General features: G+C 63.5%; 1 protein-coding gene across 7 annotated transcripts in view; it reads right to left on the bottom strand.

Moving 5' to 3' along the window:
• The window catches only part of IQSEC1 (IQ motif and Sec7 domain ArfGEF 1), a 125,151-nt gene that overhangs the window by 36,552 nt on the left and 67,940 nt on the right, over positions 1-20,659 (bottom strand). For 2 of the 7 annotated variants that reach the window (XM_056129721.1, XM_056129718.1), the window contains exon 1: positions 8,874-8,953. The exons of the other annotated variants lie outside the window; for them this stretch is intronic. In XM_056129721.1, coding sequence (XP_055985696.1) covers positions 8,874-8,938 — 65 coding nt within the window. In that variant the 5' untranslated portion in view covers positions 8,939-8,953. Of the gene's footprint in view, positions 1-8,873; positions 8,954-20,659 lie in introns of those variants that run through there. 7 annotated transcript variants of the gene reach the window in all.

Genomic DNA, 20,659 nt, shown 5'->3' with positions numbered 1-20,659 from the left:
ACCGCATCTCCTCCCGCTCTGCCCATGGCTTACCTGCTCCCAGCCACCTGCTTCCCTCGCTATGACATCACTGGAGCCGCCACACCTCACCCCTGCCGGGCTGCTGATCAGCCATTTCCTCGGCCTGTTGCTTCTAAAGGCCAGTTCACCCTGCTCCCTGGGAAGGGCCCTCTAGAACACACACACACACACACACACACACACACACACACACGCATGCACGCGCGCACACATACACACACCCAGAGCCAAAAATCTTCTCGGCGGAGCCAAATTAAATACAGAGGACTCCAGTTATTTCCATGGGCACAGGGCGGCCTTCAATGAAGCAGTTCTCTGTGGCAGGATCCGGCAGACGGGGCTGGGCCGGGCCCCAGGGACGCCCTGGGAGTGCCGGGCAGGAGGCACAGGCTGGGGAGGCTGGCTGGGGGACAGAGCATGGGCACAGAGCAAGAGAAAGATGCCCGTTGTGCCGGCCCCCGGGCCTCTGCCCACCCTGCCGGCCAGAGCCGGGCGTGTGGTCCTCCCGGCCCGCAGGCCAGCCTGGCCCAGCTCCACGCAGTCCGACCCTGCCAGCCGGCAGCCGGGGAGGCCCGGGCCAGCCCACCCTCTCGGCCCTGCTTGGGGCTCAGATGGCCGAGGTGGCACCTCACCCCTAGCAGGAGCCTGGCCACTGGACACCTCTGCTGGGCACTGCCTTTGCGCTGCTGATGCTCCCTCCCACAGTGCTCCCCTACTCCTTCCGGGTGTCAGGCGCCCCCACTCCGGGCGCCCACTCTGAGTGGCCCCTGAGGGGTGCAGGGCTGTGGCAAAGACCTCAGGCCCACGTGGCAGGACAGGGAACAGATGGCAGCCCCTGGGCCCCACGGCCTCGCCACACGCCCTGTGCAGTGTCAGCGGCTCTTGACTGTTTGTCTGATGTCCACTGATGTCCACGGCAGGACTGGGGTCAGTGCAGCAGCTGCCTCCATGCACGGCCCTCCCTGGGGCTGCAGGTCAGATTGACGCCCTGGGAGAGGGATGGAACCCGCCTCCAGGTCCACGCGGTCTCCTCCCCCGTCCCGGGGTGCTGGACCCAACAGCAGGAGGAGGGGCAGCTGGGATGCCTGACCTTCCTCACTCCACAGGGCAAGTCCACCTGCCGGTGCCCACCTAGAACTTCCTGCTCTCAGGGTCAGGACAGCAGCAGAGTCAAGGCCCCCGGGACGGCAGGCAGGCCCAGAGGTGGGGGGCCGGGAGAATGGGAGCAGGCAGGGAGGGAGCACAGGGGCTGGGAGCAGGCAGGCTAGGAACATGAGAGCTGGGAGCACGGAGACCAGAAGCCCGGAGACTGGGAGAGCGGGGGCCGGGAGCACAGGAGCTGGGAGCACGGGGGCCAGGAGCACAGGAGCTGGGAGCACAGGCCAGGAGCACGGGGGCTAGAAGCACGGGGATGAGAAGAAGGGGGATCGGAGCACAGGGATGGGAGCACAGGGACCGGGAGCAGGCAGGTTGGAACAGGCTCTCCGAGGTAGGGCAGGGAGAACACAGACTGGTCTGGGCGACGCGTCCCCTTGACCCCTGCACTGCAGCCAACCTGGACACATGGAGCACCTCCTTGGAGATGGCCCTGGCAGGCAGGAATGGTGGGTCCCTGGGCAAGGGCCGGGCCTCTGCGCTCATGCCCCATGCAGCCTCTGTCACCCGGAGGCGCCCAGGCGGCTGCCATCAGGATGCCCACAGTGCCCATGACCCCAGGAACTACAGTGCCCTCGAGACTGAGTGTCCCAGTGGGGAGGCCTGGGGGCTTGGGGACCAGTCCCAGGAGATCTCTGCCAGCTGGGCAGGGGGTCCCTGTTCTGGCCTGGGCATGAGGCACCACTCAGGGGCCAGCAGTGCCGGAGGACCTCCCGGGTCACACGCAGGGATGCCCAGAACCTTCCGGGTCACCCCCAGGGACACTCAGAAACTCCTGGGTCACCCCCAGGGATACTCAGGACTCCCCTACACCCCCTACACTCAGAAACAGGACTCTGGGCTCTTCCCTCAGACCTCACAGCCCTCCTCACCTTAATGCCCTGCACCCCTTAGGCCTCCCACTCTACACAATCCTGTCTTCCCACCCACTCCTCATCTCACCCCTTTTCCAACTCTGTCCCCCCCGGTCTTGATTCCCCTCAACGGGGGCTGCCCCATCTTGGCCAGACGCTCCTCAATGCTCCACACACACACACACACACACACACACACACACACACACACACACACACCGTCTCATCTCTCCCAGGCCCCCAGGGCCTGAAGCCGAGCCCGCATAACCCTCCTTTCACCCTGCCCCCACCCCCACCACCAGGATACTGTTACCTACCCATGTGCCGCCTTCAGAGCTGGACACAGCCAGGGTCCCCATTGGCCTGCTCAGTCCCCTGACCTCCACCCCAGGACCCGACCATTCCTCCTAACCTTGTCCCCCAGGACTCTGCTTAGTCCTCCTGACTCTGCCCTCAGGATTCAGGTCGGTCCCCCAAGCCTGACCCCAATGATCCCAGTTGGTCCCCACCCATAACCTCACCCCCATAGCCGCCCCCTGGACACCGGCTCCACGAGGCCAGGCCTCTGGTCCCTTGTCCGCCTGGTGATGGGGAACAAAACGCTGCCCTCAAGGTCGTCTGTGGCTCTCATCCCACCCTTAGTCCGAGCACAGAAACCTACAGCCAAGTTTAGTGACAAAGCCAGCAGAGTGTGTGTGTGTGTGTGTGTGTGTGTGTGTGTGTGTGTCGCGAGTTCACGCACACTGGGTTGGAAGAAAGTGCAGGAGAAAGTCAGGTGTAAGCATTGCAGGACACAGACCCCAGTTCAGTCACTGGCACCGTCTCCCCAGCACCACTGGGTATAACCCAGGAGGTCCTGAGCATCACTAGTGCGACCCAGAAGGTCTCCGAGGTCATCCCTGGCTGTGACCTGGAAGATCTCTGAGCATCCCTGGGTATGACCCAGCCTGGCTCTTGTCCCCTCCGAGCTGGGAAACTGGCCCAGGGACCAGACTCAAGTTGGGCCAAAGAGACCAAGGACTGTCCAGGGACGCACCAGACAAGCCAGAGATGAGGCACCCAAGGCCGGGTCCTGGATACCAACAGAACGTCAGGAGTGACCCGGGCGCCATGACAGGCAAGACATGGGGGGGGGAGGGTCTTTCACCCCTGCCCCCTCCCTGCCTGTGCTTGGGACGGTCTGTGGGAGGGACGCCCCACAGGTGCAGAGGCTACCCCACAGCCCGTCCTCCCTTCCCAGGGCCCCCCAAGGCCCGCACATAGACACAGAGGCTGCGAGTCAGGGAAGAGGAAAGAGAATCTCTGCTCTCAGCACAGGGGAACAAGCCGCTTCCCCAAACGCTTCCTCCCCGCCCCCTGCACGGGTGATCCGACCAGGATCCTGCCAGGGCGGAAGGGCAGGGACAGTCGCCCTTGGGGGCACTGCCCGCCGGGAGCCTGCCTACGCTCCGGTCTTCAGAGGGGCGCCCCCCGACCACAGGACGGGACCTTCCATCCGGGGGAGGTCAAGACTGTCCCATAGGAGGGCGAGACTCCGGGACTCCTGCTGCCCTCTGTCCACTCTGCCCTGGGAGTGGCCCCCGAGCCCCCGAGCTTACAAGTGGGTGGGAGCCAGGGCTGGGGGCGCACCACCAGCTCCTGCCCCTTTCTTCCTGGCGCTCCGTCCCCGCCTCCACGGAAGGCCAGCTCTCACCCAGAGCAGGAATTCCTTCTTCCCCGGCCTCACTTCCGCGCCCTGGTCTGCAGCTGCAGGAGAGACCGGCCACCTCCCCGGCTCTTGTGAGATCCCGGGAGATAATCACGGGCGCAATCCAGGGGGCCCAAAGGCCTCCCCTAGGCGCTCTGCAGCCTGCGGCATCTCCTCGCCGGGGGGCCCATTCCACACCCACCAAACCAGGCGTGGCTTTGCCCATGCCAGGCAGAGCCCTCCAACCCCCTGCCAGTGCCCTGCAGGTGCCCACACCAGGTGCCCGCACCGCGTCACCTCTAATGCCTGCGCCCCCTGAAAAGACGGCGCAGCTGTGGCCCCTGGAGGCAGCCGTAGCGCCGGCCCCCGCCGAGGACTCCCGAGGCACCGCGCTTCGGTCGCTGCTGCCTCTTCCTCTGCGCCCCCTCCCCTACCACGGGGGCTGGTAGCCCCCCAATCTTAGAAGCCTTTACCCGAGACCAGCTCAGATGCAATGTGAGCTGCGGTCCACACTCGGGGGCTAGTGCGACCCACATGGGGAGGCGGGGACACGGGCCTCACGCGTGCACACAGGCTGGGGGCCACCACGTGACCTTGCTCCCCTTCCCTCACCCCTTCTCTACGGACTTCTCGAAGGGCGACATGCGGGGGGTCCCACCCTCGTCCAGAGAGCAACACGACCGCCCCCAAGGCCTGGCAAGTCCCTCACGGGTCAGCTCCTAGGGTGCTGGCCATTTCTCGCCCCAAGGCTGGAGAGTGGCCCTCACTAGACCCAACGGCCGGGGCCTGGCTGCAGACTCGGCCTCAGCAGGGGCCAGGGAGACGGGGCAGGGGGCTGCGGGCGGGCACACCTGTCGCTCGGGGGACCCTGTGCGATGCTCCAAATACCAAGCTGAGGGCCTGCCCAGAGCACCCACTGGGTGTGCCCACGCCCCCAGAGAAAAAGAACCTGCCCCCACCCCCACCCCCACCCGTCCCCGCCCAGCCACTGTCCGGAGCTTCCTCCTCCCGCAGGAAATGACCACAAAGGCCACGAAGTTCACGCTGCGTCAAGAGACAGTAACCACGGCCCAGAAAGGGGATGGGGTGGGCCCAGGGCATCGGGGCAGCCAGCTGGAGCCAGTGCGGCTCAGGCGCGGCCCCACCACTCCCTGGGGAGGGAGGAACCTGGCCAAGCTCAGAAATGACCATCACGGCGGTTCTAAGCCATGCTTGCCGGGAACTCGTGACACCCAGCAGGGTGCACTGCAAAGGCCTCCATGGGGGCGCGTCTCCTCCAGCATGAAACAGGATGGTGGGGCCTGTCGGCTCCCCCCCCCCCTTTTATTTTGCCTTTTGAGTCACACCCAGCAATGCTCGGGGTTACTCTTGGCTCACGCACTCAGGAATTACCCCTGGCAGCACTCAGGGGACCATATGGGATGCTGGGAATCGAACTCAGGTCCGCTACATGCAAGGCAAACGCCCTCCCCGCTGTGCTATCGTTCCAGCTGGGCTTCCCCCTTTTAAGCAGGCACCAGGATGCGGTCGGCACTCACTGGGTGACTTCGGGAAGCCCAGAGGAGGGGGCCATCTCGCAGCCGGGACCCTCCTCACCCAGGTCATGCTCAGCACTCCAGCTTGAGTTGGTGGCGTTCCCATGCCGCCCCCCTGAGTCTGCCCCCTGCACCCCACTCAGTGTGGAGGACTCTCCAAGACAAACATGTACCCTCAAAATGCTACATGCGCTTGGAGCATGGGCGCTGGCCTTCCGGGGAGGTCCTGGGGGACCCAGGAGGCACCCTCGAGGGTCCCTGGGCTCAGTGAGGTCCCAGGACAGTCGGGGACCTGTCCTCGGCCACTGAGAGCAGGGACATCTGGGCATGTTCTGGGACTCCTGGGGGCTGGGGTTACTGGACACCTGCCCTGTGGCCGGACCCTGACGCCAGATCCTGTTTGCCATGGGGGGCTGAGGCGCGAGCAGAATTGGGCACACCCGAGAGGAAGCTGGGCCCACAAGTTCAGATCCCGTCGGAGGGGAAGGTCCGAGCCATCACGTGGCCGTCCCTGCGCGACCCAGAGCTCCTGCCTGGTGACCCACATCACATTCTGTCCCTCTGACCGCGACCAAAGAGACACTGGCCTGGGGGTTCCCCCTCATCGGAGCCCACCAGGACAAGCTGCAGCCTTCTCAGGACACCACAGACGGTCAGCAGGAGACCGCGGTCAGCAGGAGCGGGGTTGTGGCCAGGACAGCAGGACAGCAGGCTGGGCACTTGCCGTGCACGCAGCTGATGCCCGGGCCCCCAAAGGGTCCCCCGAGCCTCGTAGGAGGGCTCCCTGAGCACAGAGCCAGAAGGAAGCCTTAAGCACCAACAGGCATGGTCCCAAATAAAGAACACAAAACCAACAGAGGCAGGGCCAGGGCAGGCCTGGAGAGCGTTCACGAAAAGCAGGACGGCCCCAGAAACCTGTCTCCCCCGCGCCCAGAACCTAGCTGCCGGGGGATCCCTCGGTGGGTGGGTAATGAAGCCGCCGCGGGGCAGAGTTTCGTGGTGCCAGCCACCATGCCATGCTGCGCGCAGTCCCATTTCACAGATGCGAAAGGCCAAGGCTCGGGCAGGAGGCCACTGGGCGGGAACAGACCTCAGTGGCCCACGTCCCCTGGTCACACGTCCCCTGGTCACTCACCCCCAGTGAGCAGGCGACACAAAGGCATCAGAAGGGTCATTCCGAGGAAATCCACAGAGCAGGGAGGAAGATCATGCCACAGGTCTCAGGGGAGGGAAATGCAGCATTGAGTGCCCTGGGGTGGGGCCCGGCCCACCAGTGTGCCAGTGTGTGTATGGGGGGGTGACAGGGGGGACAGGCACTGCCTCCTGCAGGGGGTGGGGCACCGGGGGCCTGTCGAGTGCGAATGTGCAAATGCTCAGTCCTCCTGGTCAGCCTGAGCCCCTGGGCCAGGCAGACTCCCAGGCCAGCACACGTGCACACACCCGGACCTCTCCAAGCTCCGCCACGCCTCCCAGAGACGTCTGTTTGTGTAGAAACGTCTTGGAGCTGCCGGACGGGGCAGCTGCCCGTGTCAGCGCGAGGCCGTGTAAATATTAGCCCCTAGTTCAGAGTCCGCCTTCCCTGGGCAAAGCCAGCAGATGCCGGCCGGGCCCACAGGGGCCTCCGTCCGGACACCTGGGAACACGCCAGGCCTGGAATATTCTGCTCGGGGCCCCGGCACCCGGGCTCGAGGGGCCCCCTGGAAAGGGAGGGCAGGAAGATGCCAGGGGGCACAGCCTGCAGCTGACACGGGGGGGGGGGGGACACAGAGCATCGGGATGCAGGGATGACGGGTGCCGGCCAGGGATCCCGCAGGACCCTGTGGGAAGAGGGGAGGGTCACCAGGACCCACCAGTCTTTGGGGGAAGCTTTCTGGGCTCAGAGCGGGGCAGACGCCAGCTGGAAGGATTCTGGGTGCGGGGGGACAAGCCGGCGAATCCCAGGGTGCTGGCTCAGCGGGCCTCAGGGGCAGAACGACCCCCCAGCTCTGGGGCCATGCCTCATGGGCTTCTGATCGGGGGTCTGGGGCAGAATGATCCACCAGCTCTGCAGATAGGGAGCCGCTGTCCTCCCCAAAAGACCCCCGAGTAGCTTCTTTGTCCCCAGGCAGGCGTTCCCATCAGGACCACACCAGTACTGGCCACCCTGCACAAGGCGGTCACAGCACCCAGACAGGAGGGGGAAGAAGGGCCCTAGGGAGGAGCAGAGAGTCCCCTTGGCTGGGCTGGGGCGGGAGGGGGCTTCCATCGGCCCCAGGCGGGAGGGTTTGAATCTGTTTCCAGGGCAGCAGGCAGCAGCTGCTCCCCCCACCCCACCCCTCTGGGGGGCGGGGGGCAGGCTGGAAGCAAACCAGACTCCTGTGGCCCTGGGGACTCAGCGCCCCCTGGACACAGGGCCCCGAGCACCCCGGGGAGGAGAAGGCGGAGGCAGTCCTGGGGCGGGGGTGGGCGGGACAGCTGCGGGAGCCGGTGGCGTGTGGGTCGCGACTACGGCGACCTCCCTCGGCGAGCTGGTGCCCGATTCCAGACAGCTGGGCCTGCAGCTGCAGCTGCCTGGCCCCTACCCCAGGCACCAGGAGCCAAGAGCCCTTCATCACCGCTTCCCCCAGCACGACGAGCGGCAGGCCTGGAGCCCCTGCGGGGAGGAGGGGGTGGATGGGGGGCACGCGCACATCCCTCAGTGGGCCCGCCAGACACACGCCGCAGAGTTTCAGAACCGGAGATCAAATAGTGGCAGGTGGGCGCGCGCACGCCACACACACACACACACACACACACACACAGACACACTAACACACACACAGACACAGACACACTGACACACACAGACACAAACACACACACACAGCCGGACACCAAGTCCAACTGTCAACAAATCCCCTCTGCTCCCAGCCCTGCTCCTCCGAGGGCAGCTGTGCAGGCGAGGAAATCGATATTCCCAGCACATACACACTCTCCCTTGCTCTCCATAAATACCGGGCCCTGGCCCCGGGGTGCTCAGACGGCCGCCCACAGACCGGGAAGCAGAAAGGGGCTGGCGTCTCCCCACCGTCCGGCCACAGCCCGGCACAGCACCACCCCGAGGCCCGCCAGCATCCACCGGGCCCCCCAGCTCGACTGCACAAGGGGGGTACCCCAGGTTTGGCTTCCCTGGGCCCTGCGCCCCAGGGTCCCGCTAGGAGGCTCCGGGACACAGTCCCTGAAGATCAGCCTGTGTCCATCAACAAGGCCTGGAGTCAGGGCGGCCTCCTGCAACCGCCGGAAGGCACGATGCCCGCTGGACGCTTGCTCCCGGGCCTGGCCCAGGATGTCCACTCCCTGCAAGTGCATCCACATGCAAGCATGTCCAGGCACTCGGGGGAACCCACAGGCGCGGTTCCGGCTCCCACTCCGCGGGTGGCCCCAGCGGCCCGGCTCCCGCTCGCACCCAACTTCCCCGCGGTCTCCAACGCAGCTCGGCGGCGACAGCACCCGGCTCCGGCCGGCCGAGGGCCACCGCGCCCAGGGCGGGCAGCGGGGTGGGGGGCGGGGCGGGCAGCCGGCACCCGGGCCCACCGGGGAGCGGGGCAGCGGGCCGGCCCCGGCCCCCGCGCCCACCCCGCGCCCCCCGCCCGCGGTCCTTACCCGCTGTCAAGCTCCAGCTCCAGCAGGGACTGGGTCCGCTCCGAGTTGCAGTGCAGGCACCACATGGCGGCCTGGGCGGCCGCGGCCGGGGGTCCAGCGCCCGGACCCAGGCCCGGCCCAGCGCCGCCGACGGCCGGATCCCGGGCCCACACCCGGCCGCCCGGAGACGCGACCACCCGCCACGCGATCGCGGCGGGCTCCGGGCCAATGCCCGCCGGCTGCCGCCGCCCTGGCCCCGAGTCCGAGCCCCAGGCCAGCCGGGCCGCCCCTCGGCCTCCTCCGCCGCCGCCGCCGCCGCCGCCCGCCTGGCGCAGCGTGAGGCCGGCCTGGAGGAATGTGGCCCGGGAGGGGGCGGGGCCTCCGCGGGTGGGCGGGGCACTGCTCGTGGGCGGGGCGTGGTGGGCGGGGCGGGCCGCCGCCGGGTGGGCGGGGCCACGGTGGGCGGGTCCACTCGTGGGCGGGGCCGAGCAGAGTCCGGGGACCTGGAGCAGGGCCCGGGGCCTCCCACCGCTGCATCCCTCCCCCTCCGGATCCGGCGGCTCTTTTCTGGGACGGAGGCGCGCTCCCTGCAACGCAGACCCTTCCGCCAGCCCCGGAGTCTCCCCCCTGGCCACGCACGGCGCGCCTGCCCGCAGCCCACGCAGAGACCCCCCCAGCAGCCGCCTGCGGCTCCGCCCGGGCCCGACCCCGGCCACGGTTTGTGAAACGGGGATGCAAGAAGCCGGGGCACTGGGCTCTCCGGCCAGCACCGAGTGGGAGAAGCACCGTGCTCCGCAGTCCCGGCCAGAGGCCGCGTCAGTGCCCCAGCCAACGGCTTCCTTCAGACAACGCCCCCGCAGCACTCCAAAGCTCCCTCCCGGTCACAGAGGGGGAAACTGAGGCTCAGCTGACTCCGGAGCGCCGCCCCTTCCTCCGCTCCGCAGGTAGCAGCCTGGCTGCTCTCCATTTCTTTGCAGTTCACTTCTTCGTTTCTGTCCTTAGGGTCCGTGCAATGACCGAGCCCGCATTTGCCGGGTGACATCAATAGAGTCCCAAGTCCGCCTTCCCCGGAGGGCCAGGCAGCTGGACCGTCCACGGGAGCCAGGAAGCGGCAGGAAGCCCCCCAGGCGGCCTGTGCCCTTTAAATCTCTAACGGGGAGGGGGGGAACTGTCGCAAAGAGCCCGCTGATGGGCACTTCCCACAAGAGGGTGGGCTGGGGGTGGGGGGAGGTCAAAGGAGAAGAGGGCTGGGCTGACCCCGCCTGTAGCCCAGAGAAGGCCAGTCCCAAGAGGCTGGCTCCTGACCAGGGTCCAGGAACTGGGGAGACTGGCAGCCCTCACTGCCCAGCTCCACACCCTCCTCCTTTGATTCCCATGTTAGTGTCGGCTCCTTTGGACACGAAGACAAGGGAGTGAGCCCTGAGAACACCCAGGGGTGCTCCCCCCAAACCAAAGTTAAAATGAAATAAAGGCAGAGAGGGCCCATGCAATAGTACAGCGGGGAGGGCGCTTGCCTTGTACACAGCCAACCCGGGTTCAATCCCCTGCACCTCACCAGGGGTGATCCCTGGGCACAGAACCAGGGGTGCCGGTGGGCCCCCTCCCAATAAATAAGGACATGGGAATGAGCCCTGAGCATAGCCAGACGTGGCCTCCCAAACCAAAGTTAAAATACAGAGCGATTGGAGTTCATGCCCAGTTAAATCAGCTTGGGGCTGGACCAATAGCACAGCGGGTAGGGCGTTTGCCTTGCACACGGCTGACCCGGGTTTGATTCCCAGCATCCCATATGGTTCCCCGAGCACCGCCAGGAGTGATTCGTGAGTGCAAAGCCAGGAGTAACCCCTGAGCATCGCCGAGTGTGACCCAAAAAGAAAAAAAAATTAAATCAGCCTAATCAATGGCTGAATAAATAGCAGCACTCCTATGTTTAAAAAAATAAAATATGGAGAGGGCCGGAGTGATAGTACAGCAGCCAAGGTGCTTTCCTTGCACACGACTGACCTGGGTTCAGTCACTGGTACTGCATCTGGTCCCTCGAGCCCAGTGGGAGTGATCCCTGAGGGCAGGCAGGAGGAAGCCCTGGGCACTGCTGGGTGTGCATCTTGACACACACACACACACACACACACACACACACACACACACACACAGAGCCAGGAACATAGTGTGAATGGTAGAGGCCATGCCTAACATGTTGGATTCTCAGCACAGTATGCGCCTACCACCCCCCCCACCCCCGCCCCCAGCTGCAGTGCGCCTCTCCCCCCTCCCCCTTCCTGAGTGCACAGAACTCGGGTCTCAACTCTCACCGCTGGGCTGAGCGTCAGAGCACGGCCGGCAGCTGCCTCAATGGAATTAAACACAGTCTGGAAGAAAAGTATCTACAAATCATCTCTCCCGAGGGATCTAGTCCCCAAACTATATAAGGAACTCGTACAACTCACTGATAACAAGACAAATCTCGCCATTCCAAAAGGACACAGGAAAGGCTCAGAATCGGCATTTCCCCAGAGAATATGCAAGTGACTAACAAGTACTGGGGGTTGGGGGCGGGGGGGGTGCTCCACGGCCCGCATCATCGGGAAAATACAAACCAAAATCACAGTGAGGTACATGAGACGTTAGCCAATGCAGCCAGATTCAAGACAGACAGAAGCACCCGCGCGGAGGGTTCTAGAAGCCCGCTGGGTTGTGCTGCTCAAAGGCTCCATGCATGTCTGTCACCTTAGGGACCCAGAGTGACAGGGCGGCAGGGAGGGAGCTTGCTTGCACATGGCCAACCAGGATTTGATCCCTGGCACCCCAGAGGGTTCCCCTGAGCTCCTGCCAGGAGTGATCTCCGAGCCAGGAGGGAGCCCTGAGTATCGCTGGGTGTGCCTCCCCTCCAAACAGACCAAAAAAAAAAAGGGCACCAAAACATCCCCAAATCAAAACACCCTCCACCTTAGCAGAGGGCGGGGGAGTTTGGAGGGGAAAACTTCAAACAGTTCAGCCTGGGTGAGGGCGTGGGGGTGTAGGTGGAAAACTCCCAGCTTGTACCTCTAAAAATAGGCCGTCATAAACGGAACCCGGAGAATTCCCCACCCCGGCGCCCGCACATTCCAGACCCGGGCTCCAGCAGCCTCAGACCCGGATTCTCCAAGAATTCCAGGCACTTCTCCAGGCCCCTGGGCCTCGCCGCCTGCCAGGACAGTGCTGGCGACGCCGGCGTGGCAGGGATTTATAAGCCGGGGCTTGAGTTTCCCTGTGAGCGCTTGGACGGCCAGAGGATGAAATGCCTGTTAATTCCTGTTTTGTTTTCTCTTCCTGCAAAGCGCGCCTCCTGCTCCTGCTCAGTTAACAACTGCCTCGCAGATTAATAATTCAGAGGATCGTGACGTGAGTGAAAAGTCCCGGCCGAAAGAGGCACCGAAAGTCACTGTGCCAGCGCGATCACTAGGTGGGGCAGAATTCTGACATTCTGGGCAAATCACAGAAACTTCTGAGTCTTAGTTCCTTTTTTTTCCCCCCCTTGGGGCGACTCCTCATTCAGTGCTCAGGGCTTGCTCCAGGGGTGCTCAGGGCATCGCTGGGTGGACCCTGAGGCCCCTGCGCACAACCTGTGTCTGTGCTCTGGCCCGCTCAGCGCTCTCGGGCCTGTGGGTGTTCGTTGCCTATTTTTGTTATTGGGACCCCACCCACAGTGCTCAGGGCTCACTCCAGCTCTGTGCTCCGGGATCAGTCCTGGTGGTGCTCGGGGGAGGGGCCCTACAGGGTGCTGGGGATTGAGCCTAGGTTTGCCTGAGTGAAGCAGGCGCCTTCCCAGCTGGACTGTCTCTCTGGCCTGTCTTTGTTTTCTTGACTGAACGACCCCTCTCCCTGGCTAATCCACCTTTCTGTTTACTGTCATTTGTCTTGCATGTCTTACTGCCCACTCTGATGGCCAAGGCCTCTGTGGGAAACAAGGCTGCCCTGACAAGTATCTGATGCGTCTGAAGAGGGCATCAGAAACTGCCCCAGGAAGGGTCATTTAGGCAGGGCTTTGAGGGCCGCATGGAGTCTGTGGATGGGGCAGAGGGTGCAAAGACATCACAAAAGAATCCAGTTTCACTGTGTCCTCCTGGAGGTCGGTCCCCAGCCGCTGACATGGATGCATATCATGAACTGACACACAAATCGATCCCTCTGCCTGTCTCTCTCTGTGTCTCTCTCCCTTTCCCTCTCCCTCTCCCTCCTCTCTCCCTCTCCCTTTCTTTCTCTCTCTGTCTCCCTCTCTCTCTCTCTCTCCCTCTTCCTCCCCCCCCCCCTTTCTTTCTTCAGGGGTTCTGGACCATACCTGGCAGTGCTCAGGGCTTCCTCCTGGCTCTGTGCTCAGGAATCGCTCCTGGTGGGGATCCTATGTGGTACTAAGATTCAAACTGCGGTCACTGGGGGCAAAGACCATAACCCCCGGACCATCACTCTGACCCCAGACTGTTTGTGAATTTTGTCCTCAGGGCCACCAGGCTTCTTGGGTGCTGCCAGGACTCCAGCAAAGGGCTCTGCTCAGAGAGACCCTGAACTCACAGACCCCCATCAGCGCCTTTCCCCACCCTGCCCAAGGCTCATCCAGGTTTCAGTGGGTGGGGCCACCTTTGGGTACCTGTACTGCACCAGGAGAGGGAAGGGACCCCATCATCCCCTCTCGGAACAAGGCCTGAGTGGCAGCTGGAAGGCCACACTGAGCACCGACGGGCGAGGGCAGCACCGAGCCCACTTTGGACCCCAGCAGGCGGGCCTTGGCATGGGGTGGGGGGCGACTCTCGACCATCTGAGCTGACTTGGGCAGCAAGTGGACCGGATCCCCCGGACACCAGAAAACCCCCGATCCTCGCAGAGCCCACCACCCTGAGACAGACCAAACCCCAGGTGATTCTGGTCTCTGCCAATTTCCATAAGCGACTGTAATTGATGTGTTATTAGCCGCGATTTATACCGAGGTTTGGAACCCCCTGCAGTGCTGGAAATGTGATTTGTAATTACAGGCACGCAACAATTTGTCCAACACATCAGCCAACCCTGAAGTAATTACTACCCTGGTCCAGGGTAACCCACATTTAATGCACCTCGGTGAGTGGGAATGACGGGGTGCGCCCCTGGACCTCTGGTGCTGCCCTCCAGGCGGGCTCTGCTCTGGGACACCGCCTCCAGGAAGGCCTTCAGGAGGGCCCTGCTGCAGGCCCTTACCTGGGGACAGCTGCTGCCTTCCAGAAAACCCCCTCTTGCTCTGGACAAGGCTCCAGCCACGTCCCCACTCAGTGACCACGTGTGATTTGGTAGCCAAGGCTTCCACACCGTGCTCCCTCGCAGTGTTCACAGAGCTCGGTCACTGTCCTGACCACAGAGGGGGGCTCAGGTCACGCTGATCGCAGGGACGGACGCTGCAAAGGCCCAGACCGTGAGTCTGAGAGGGAAGCTCCCTGCAGACACGGGGGACCGGTGGGGCGCCCACAGTCTGGCTGCCCTCTGCGGGGGCGGGGAAGAGACCGCAGCTCCGAAGGCCCCCCGGGGGTCCTGGCTGTCTTCCCTCCCCTGGGGTGCTGGGGTGCCTCTGGCAACATTCCACTGGTCCTGGCTGCAGGGCTGAGCCCTGGGCCCCAGCCTCCGAGCTCTTACCCGGGTCAAGTGGGGGCTCCCCCAGCTGTCCCTAGGACGGGCCTGCGGGCAAATTTAGACTGGCTTCAAAAGCCGGCTCGGGGCATGAAAGATGGGGTGTGGCAGCTGGGGGCTGGAGCCGCAGAATCAGCAGTCTGGGTGCTGGCTGGGGGTGTGGGTGAGGAGCAGGGGGAGCACCGCCAGGCCAGAGGGCTCCCGGGCCTCAGGGCTGGGAGGCAGGCGCCACCTGTCGTCAGGTTGGAGAACTGCAGCCTCTCCCGGGGAGCCAGGGACAACCCGGAGGGGCGGGCTGCAGGGCCAGGGGTCAGGGGTCAGGCTTCCACCTACTGACACTTCCCGCATCCTCACGGGAGACACAGCACAGGAGCATGTGCCAGTGTCCGGGTTCAACCCCTGACACCGGATATGCTCCCCAGGGGTGCCCCCCCCACACACACCTCCGGGTGTGGCCCCAGCACTGCACACGGCAAAACAGTGTATCCCCAGCCCAGCTCCTCACTGCCGAGCAGGAAGCTCGGACGAGCTTCCAGACCTTGCCCCGGCCCTGCGTGCGTGCCTGCCTGCGTGTGGCAAGCTGGCTCCTGCCCCCGGGCCTCTGCACATGCTCCTGCTTCACCTGGCCCCACCTCCCGCCCATATCCGGCTGGCCTGTGAGTAACTCCTCGCCTGCCTGGGCTCGGGCAGGGAGGGCTGTGGGCAGGGAAGGGTCACGTCCATCGGATGAACCGCGGGTGACCCGCATGGCTCATGTTCCCAGGGCTGGGTTGAGCTTTCAGAGTGGCCGGCCAGGCCAGGCACAGAGGTCAGGCCCTTCCCAACTCGAGCACAGGGCAGGGGACAGCCCAGCTGCTGGAGCAGGAGGGGGGTTGGGGGGGCTGCGCAGGGGTGGACAGGGAGAGCCAGAGCCCTCGGCGGGCCCCCAGGCTGCTTGGACGCAGCTGCTCGCAGCCTTATTTCTCCCAGGGTTACACGGATGTCAGCCAGCGGGGCCTGCCCAGAGAACCAAGGACGGGGAGGATGGTGGGGGGAGGGGGGAGGGATCCCAGCCCGGCACCTTTCCCGGGAGCACACGCAGCTATTCCCAGCGGCGTGGGAGCAGGGGAACACACGGCGCCCTCTTCTGGCGGCCGGCAGCCTGGCAAGGGGGCGGCTTCTCTGCCAAGGATCTCTTGGGTGGTGTGCAACCCGGACATCCGTGCGGAGCTCAGCAGGGTGCTCTGCCCTGCTGTGGCCCTGGTCCCCGGTGTCCTCTGAGGGCCAGCAGTGGCTCTTGCTCTTCCTCTGGAAAGCAGAGCCTACCTGGAAGCCACGTGTGTGGGACTGGCGGCCACCTGCAGCCATCCGCAGCTCGCCTTTATCTGGCCCTGGGGCAGATGACACGATCCGCCTGGCGGTCAGCGGTCAGGACGGTTTCCATGGCGGAGCCACGCAGGATGCAGGGAGAGCGTTTCCCTGGTATGAGGCTTACCTGGGTGCAATCCCCCGGCATCCCATAAGGTCCCCCAGCACCGCCAGGAGGGATTCCTGAACACTGCCAGCTGTGGCCAGCAAAACAAGACAGGGCCACGGGCCGCAGAGAAAATAACGGGGATTGCACTGACCCCAGCTGCCTGCCAGAGGACCCCCTGAGCTGCATGGGAAGGCCAGGGGACACTGACCCCTCACACAGGCTCCTGTCCAGGAGGCTGGCTGGGTCCTCAAGGAGACTGACCCTTGGTCCCTTCACCGAGGCCACCGCTTGCCCCTGGGCACCCACGGCGAGTCGGGAAGCCAGAGAAGCTGGAGTCTGGTTCAAGGTCACCCACGCCAGCTGGCCACGGGCTGGCCTGAGTCCCGTCCCCAGCCCCAGAGAGGCTGCAGGGGCGGTGGGAGGGGTCTCCAGCCGGGCCCTGGCCGGACACAGAGGCTCCGTTCTCTGCTGCTCGCTCCATAGTCAACAAACCCCCGCCTGCCCCGTGCCAGGCAGCAGCCTCCTCGGGCTGCTGACGCCGGAAATCTGGTGCCAGTGGCCACAAGAATGCGCGTCTTCTACAGGACGGCCAGGGACCGACGAGTGGCTCTCAGGCCCTGGGGAAGTCACAGGATGGAAAGAAGAAAGACCGTGGGGCCTCGGCCCACAGGCCGCGGACAGCACAGGCCCTGCCATTATTTCTCCCAGCTGGGAATGCAGATCTATGGCAGGGTAGCAGCCTAACAGTATTTTTCTGTGTGATTTTCTTTGTAACCTCTGTGTTTCTCCCGCTTACTGTACTGTAAGGATAAAGGCGCCGGGGGACAGGCAAGAAGGGCTCAGTAGGTCAGAAGGCGGCAGGCGTCACACGAAGAGACCCAGGTTGGGTCCCGGGCCACGCAGCATCCCCTGAGCACGTCCGAGAGCAAGCCAGGAGGGTCCCCCAGGCACTGAGCTGGGATAGGAGCAGCCCCGAGCACTGCCCTGATGCGGTTCCCTGCCCCGCCCCCAGCAGAACAGGGAATAAGGAAAGAAGGAAGAGTGTCAGACGAATGACGTCTGCAGGATGGGTGGCGGGACTGTCTCTGAACTGGCAGAGGCATCCAGATTCCAGGGCAATCAAAGGATACTCAGATTTCTGACCCGGGAGTGGACGGGCCACACTGCAGCTGCCCAAGGGTCAAGTGTGTCTATATAAGCCAGCAAGCATGTGCACACACACGTACACAGACACACACACACACAGAGTTTCACCACTTTGACCAGGGGCACCCACACGCCTTTTGATGCTGGGGTGGGGGCAGCAGAGTCCCGGCCCTGTGAGAACGGCCAGTACACTGGGTCACCTAAGGAACAGGAAGTTCTCAGAAACCAGGGGTGGGGGGGAGGCGCAGGAAGCTAGCGACGGTCAGTCCAGAGCTCAAGTCTCAGAGGACAGAGGGGACGAGGGGACGCAGGCACGACCTTCCCAGCAAACAGGCTGAGTCCGAGCACCCAGGTCGAGGCTGGCGAGGGCTAGGGAAGTCGAGGGGGTGTCCAGGGTGGGGGAAGGGGGTGAGGGATAGAGCGGACATGAGGAAGGGGGTGGGGGAGAGGGGGCGTCCAGGGAGGGGGAAGGGGTGGAAGGGCAGAGGGGGCGTCCAGGGGCAGGGAGGGGAGCGCCTGAAGCTTGAGCCCACCCTCCGGCCCCTGCTGCAGTCTGCAGCCCACTGAGGCACTGGGGAGCGGCACTACCTGCCCGGGCGGCAGGAAAGGTCAGAGGGGAGGAGTCGGCCGGGTGGTGGCAGGTGCCCTTGGGGAGAGGCACCAGCTGGCAGCGCGCTGGAGGCTGGCACCCCCTCCCTGCCAGTGGGAGTGTGCGGGAGTGAGAGCATGGAGGCCGTGTGTGTGTGTGTGTGTGTGTGTGACATTGTGAGAGTACACGTGTGTGACTATATGTGTGCAAGTGCATTTGTGTGCCTATGTGTGTGAGTACATGTGAGTCTACATAAGCAAGCGCACGCACACACACGCACACACACACATACACGCACGCACAGTCTCACCACTTTGACCAGGGCACCCTGGTTGTGTTAGATAAATGTGTGAGAATGGGTCAGACTGTATGTAAGAGTGTGTGAGTGTGGCAGTGTGAGAATATATGTGTCTGAATGTGAGTATGTGTTAGAGTATATATGTGTGTGTGATTGTGTCAGAGTGTGAGTGAATGTGTGTGTGAATGAGTGTGAGTGTCTATGAGAGTATTGTGTGAGGTGTGTGTCAGAGTGTGTGAGTAAGTGTGTTACAGCATATGTATGAGAGTGTGTGATAGTGTGACAGTGTGAATGTGTCAGATCGTGTCAGTGTGGGTATGAGTGTGTTTGTGTCAGTGTGAGTGTGAGTTTGTGTCAGTGTGTGTGTGTCAGTGAGTGTATGAGTATGTGTGTGTGTCAGTGTTGTGTCAGTGGGTGGTTCTGTCAGTGTGTGTCAGTGAGTATATGTGTGTCAGTGTGTGATTGTTTCAGTGTGCGAGTGTGTCAGTGTGTGAGTCAGTGTGTGTGTGTGTCAGTGTGTGAGTCAGTGTGTATCAGTGTGTGATTGTGTGTCAGTGTGAGTTTGTGTGTTTGAGTGTGTGATTGTGTGTGTGTCAGTGTCAGTGTCAGTGTGAGTTTGTGTCGGTATGAGTTTGTATGTGAGTGTGTGTGCGTGCCTGCCCGCTGCACTGCCCAGGGCTTGCTTCTTTCTCTGCCTCCCCCCAAATCCTTTCCTCCGCTCTTGACTGCCTCAGGCCCAGCCCGAGCCCAGGGCCCGTGGGCATCCAGCGACTGCATTCAGGTTTCGCATGAGGGAGGCCCGGACTGAGCCCCGCCACCACCCAGTCTGAGCTCTGTTCCGAGTGACCCGCAGCGCGGAGGGTCACTAATGCCCAGAAAGAAGGTGCCCGGGGCAGGGTCCAAGCCGGGGACCAGCCCGGCCCTCCCTTACCTGGCTCAGCTGGGGGGCCGAGGGGTTCCTGCCGCCTAGTCAGCGTGCTCCTCCACCTTTCCGGGGTGGCCGTGGCCCGTGAGGGGTCCGAAGCCCTGAGCCGCTGCTCCACGGCCAGCAGGCCGGCCGCACCGACCACGTGACCGCACAGCCCCACAGACCTGTTTGGCAGGAACAGCAGCTGACCGGTGGGGGAGGGCGATGGCCCTGGCCTCGGGGACTGTCCCTGATCCCTGCCCTTCCTCCCTTTGGGGCGGTCAGTCCAGAGCCCGCCGGACCTGGGATCCTGCTGCTGGGAAAGCCACGGACCATGGACGGACGGACGGACTCTGGGGGCGGGACAGGCGGCACGGAGAGAAGGGAAGGACACAGCACCGTGAGGTACGGGGTTGTGCGGGGAGGGGTGTGCCAGGCGACCCCACTCACACCACAACAAACAACACGCCTGAGGGAAAGGCAGCCGGGAAGGGAGTAAACACAGGCGCACCCTCGGGCCCACGGGCAGAAGGCGGGACGGATTCCTCAAAGCTTCAGAATGAAGGTGAAGGGCCGGGTTAAACCTCCAGCACGGCGGCTCCCGGCACCCAATAATCACAGCGACAGATCAACCCGAGCAAGAACTTGGAAGTGAAGATGGTTATTCGTCCCCCAACCCTGGAGGGGTGAAGGATCTTCACACCGACCTGGGGCCCGGCACAGCACCATCTCTGTGCCCAGGCAAGGGGCCTCACAGGGAGGCTGGGGTGGGCTAGCAGAGACACACACACACACACACACACACAGAGTCATACACGCACACACACACGCACACACATGGGCAGACATGCTCACACTAATACATGCACACACACACATATGCTCATACCTGCACACACACGCACATACACACACACACTCATCTGCACACACATACAGGAACACACATGCACACGCACACACACGGGCCTCAGCAGTGGGGGCCTGCGAACACAGCCACAGGAAAACCCTCACAGACACACGGGGGTTTGGGAACCGGGCAGCCAGCCCAGTGCTGAGTGAAGCAGGACCACCCCCCTCCTCGCACCACGCACGTTACAATCCAGCCCAGGAAGGCCCACACAAGCTCTGTCCTGCACCTGCACACACCGGACCCTACAGGTGCAGGAACAGCACCTGTGTCCATCATGGTTACCCGAGAAGCAAAGTGGCCAGGACACAATGTGAACACTCTGCCCGTGACTACTGTGGGCACGATAAATCAGGCCTGGGGCCTCGGAGGATGCAGTGGTGGTGGGCACTGCATGGGGAGGGGAGGGTGGTTAAGGTGGGCACTGCATGGGGAGGGGAGGGTGGTGGAGGTGGGCACTGCATGGGAGGGGAGGGTGATAGAGGTAGGCACTGCGTGCCTGGGCTGAGGAGGCTGCAGGTGGATCTCTGCCCCATGCATGCCCCAGCACTTCGCCTCTGCTGTTTGGGATCCCAGAAGTGGGACACCTCACCAAAGCATGGGCTCGCCAGTTCACCCCAACCATGAGTGTGGCCATTCCAGCATCGCAGCCTCCACAGGATGGACACCCTGAGTGGGGCGATCTGATCCTGTCTTCTCACTAGACAGGAAGGATCAGAGAGGGAAGGGACTTTCCCAGAGTTGCACAGCATTTGAGAAGCTAGAAGGGCCCAGCTGGGAAAGCAGGTCTCACAGACCGTGGCCCAGGTTCACTCCTGACCAGCCGGGTCTAGGCTTACTGGGTGTCAGCAGCAGCCCTCACGGTCCCTC

The sequence above is a fragment of the Sorex fumeus genome, unplaced genomic scaffold (assembly GCF_029834395.1).
Source record: "Sorex fumeus unplaced genomic scaffold, SorFum_2.1 ptg000072l, whole genome shotgun sequence".
Classification (NCBI taxonomy): Eukaryota; Metazoa; Chordata; class Mammalia; order Eulipotyphla; family Soricidae; genus Sorex; species Sorex fumeus.
Note: the sequence above shows the minus strand (reverse complement) of the source record. Positions and strands in the feature narration are given on the sequence as shown.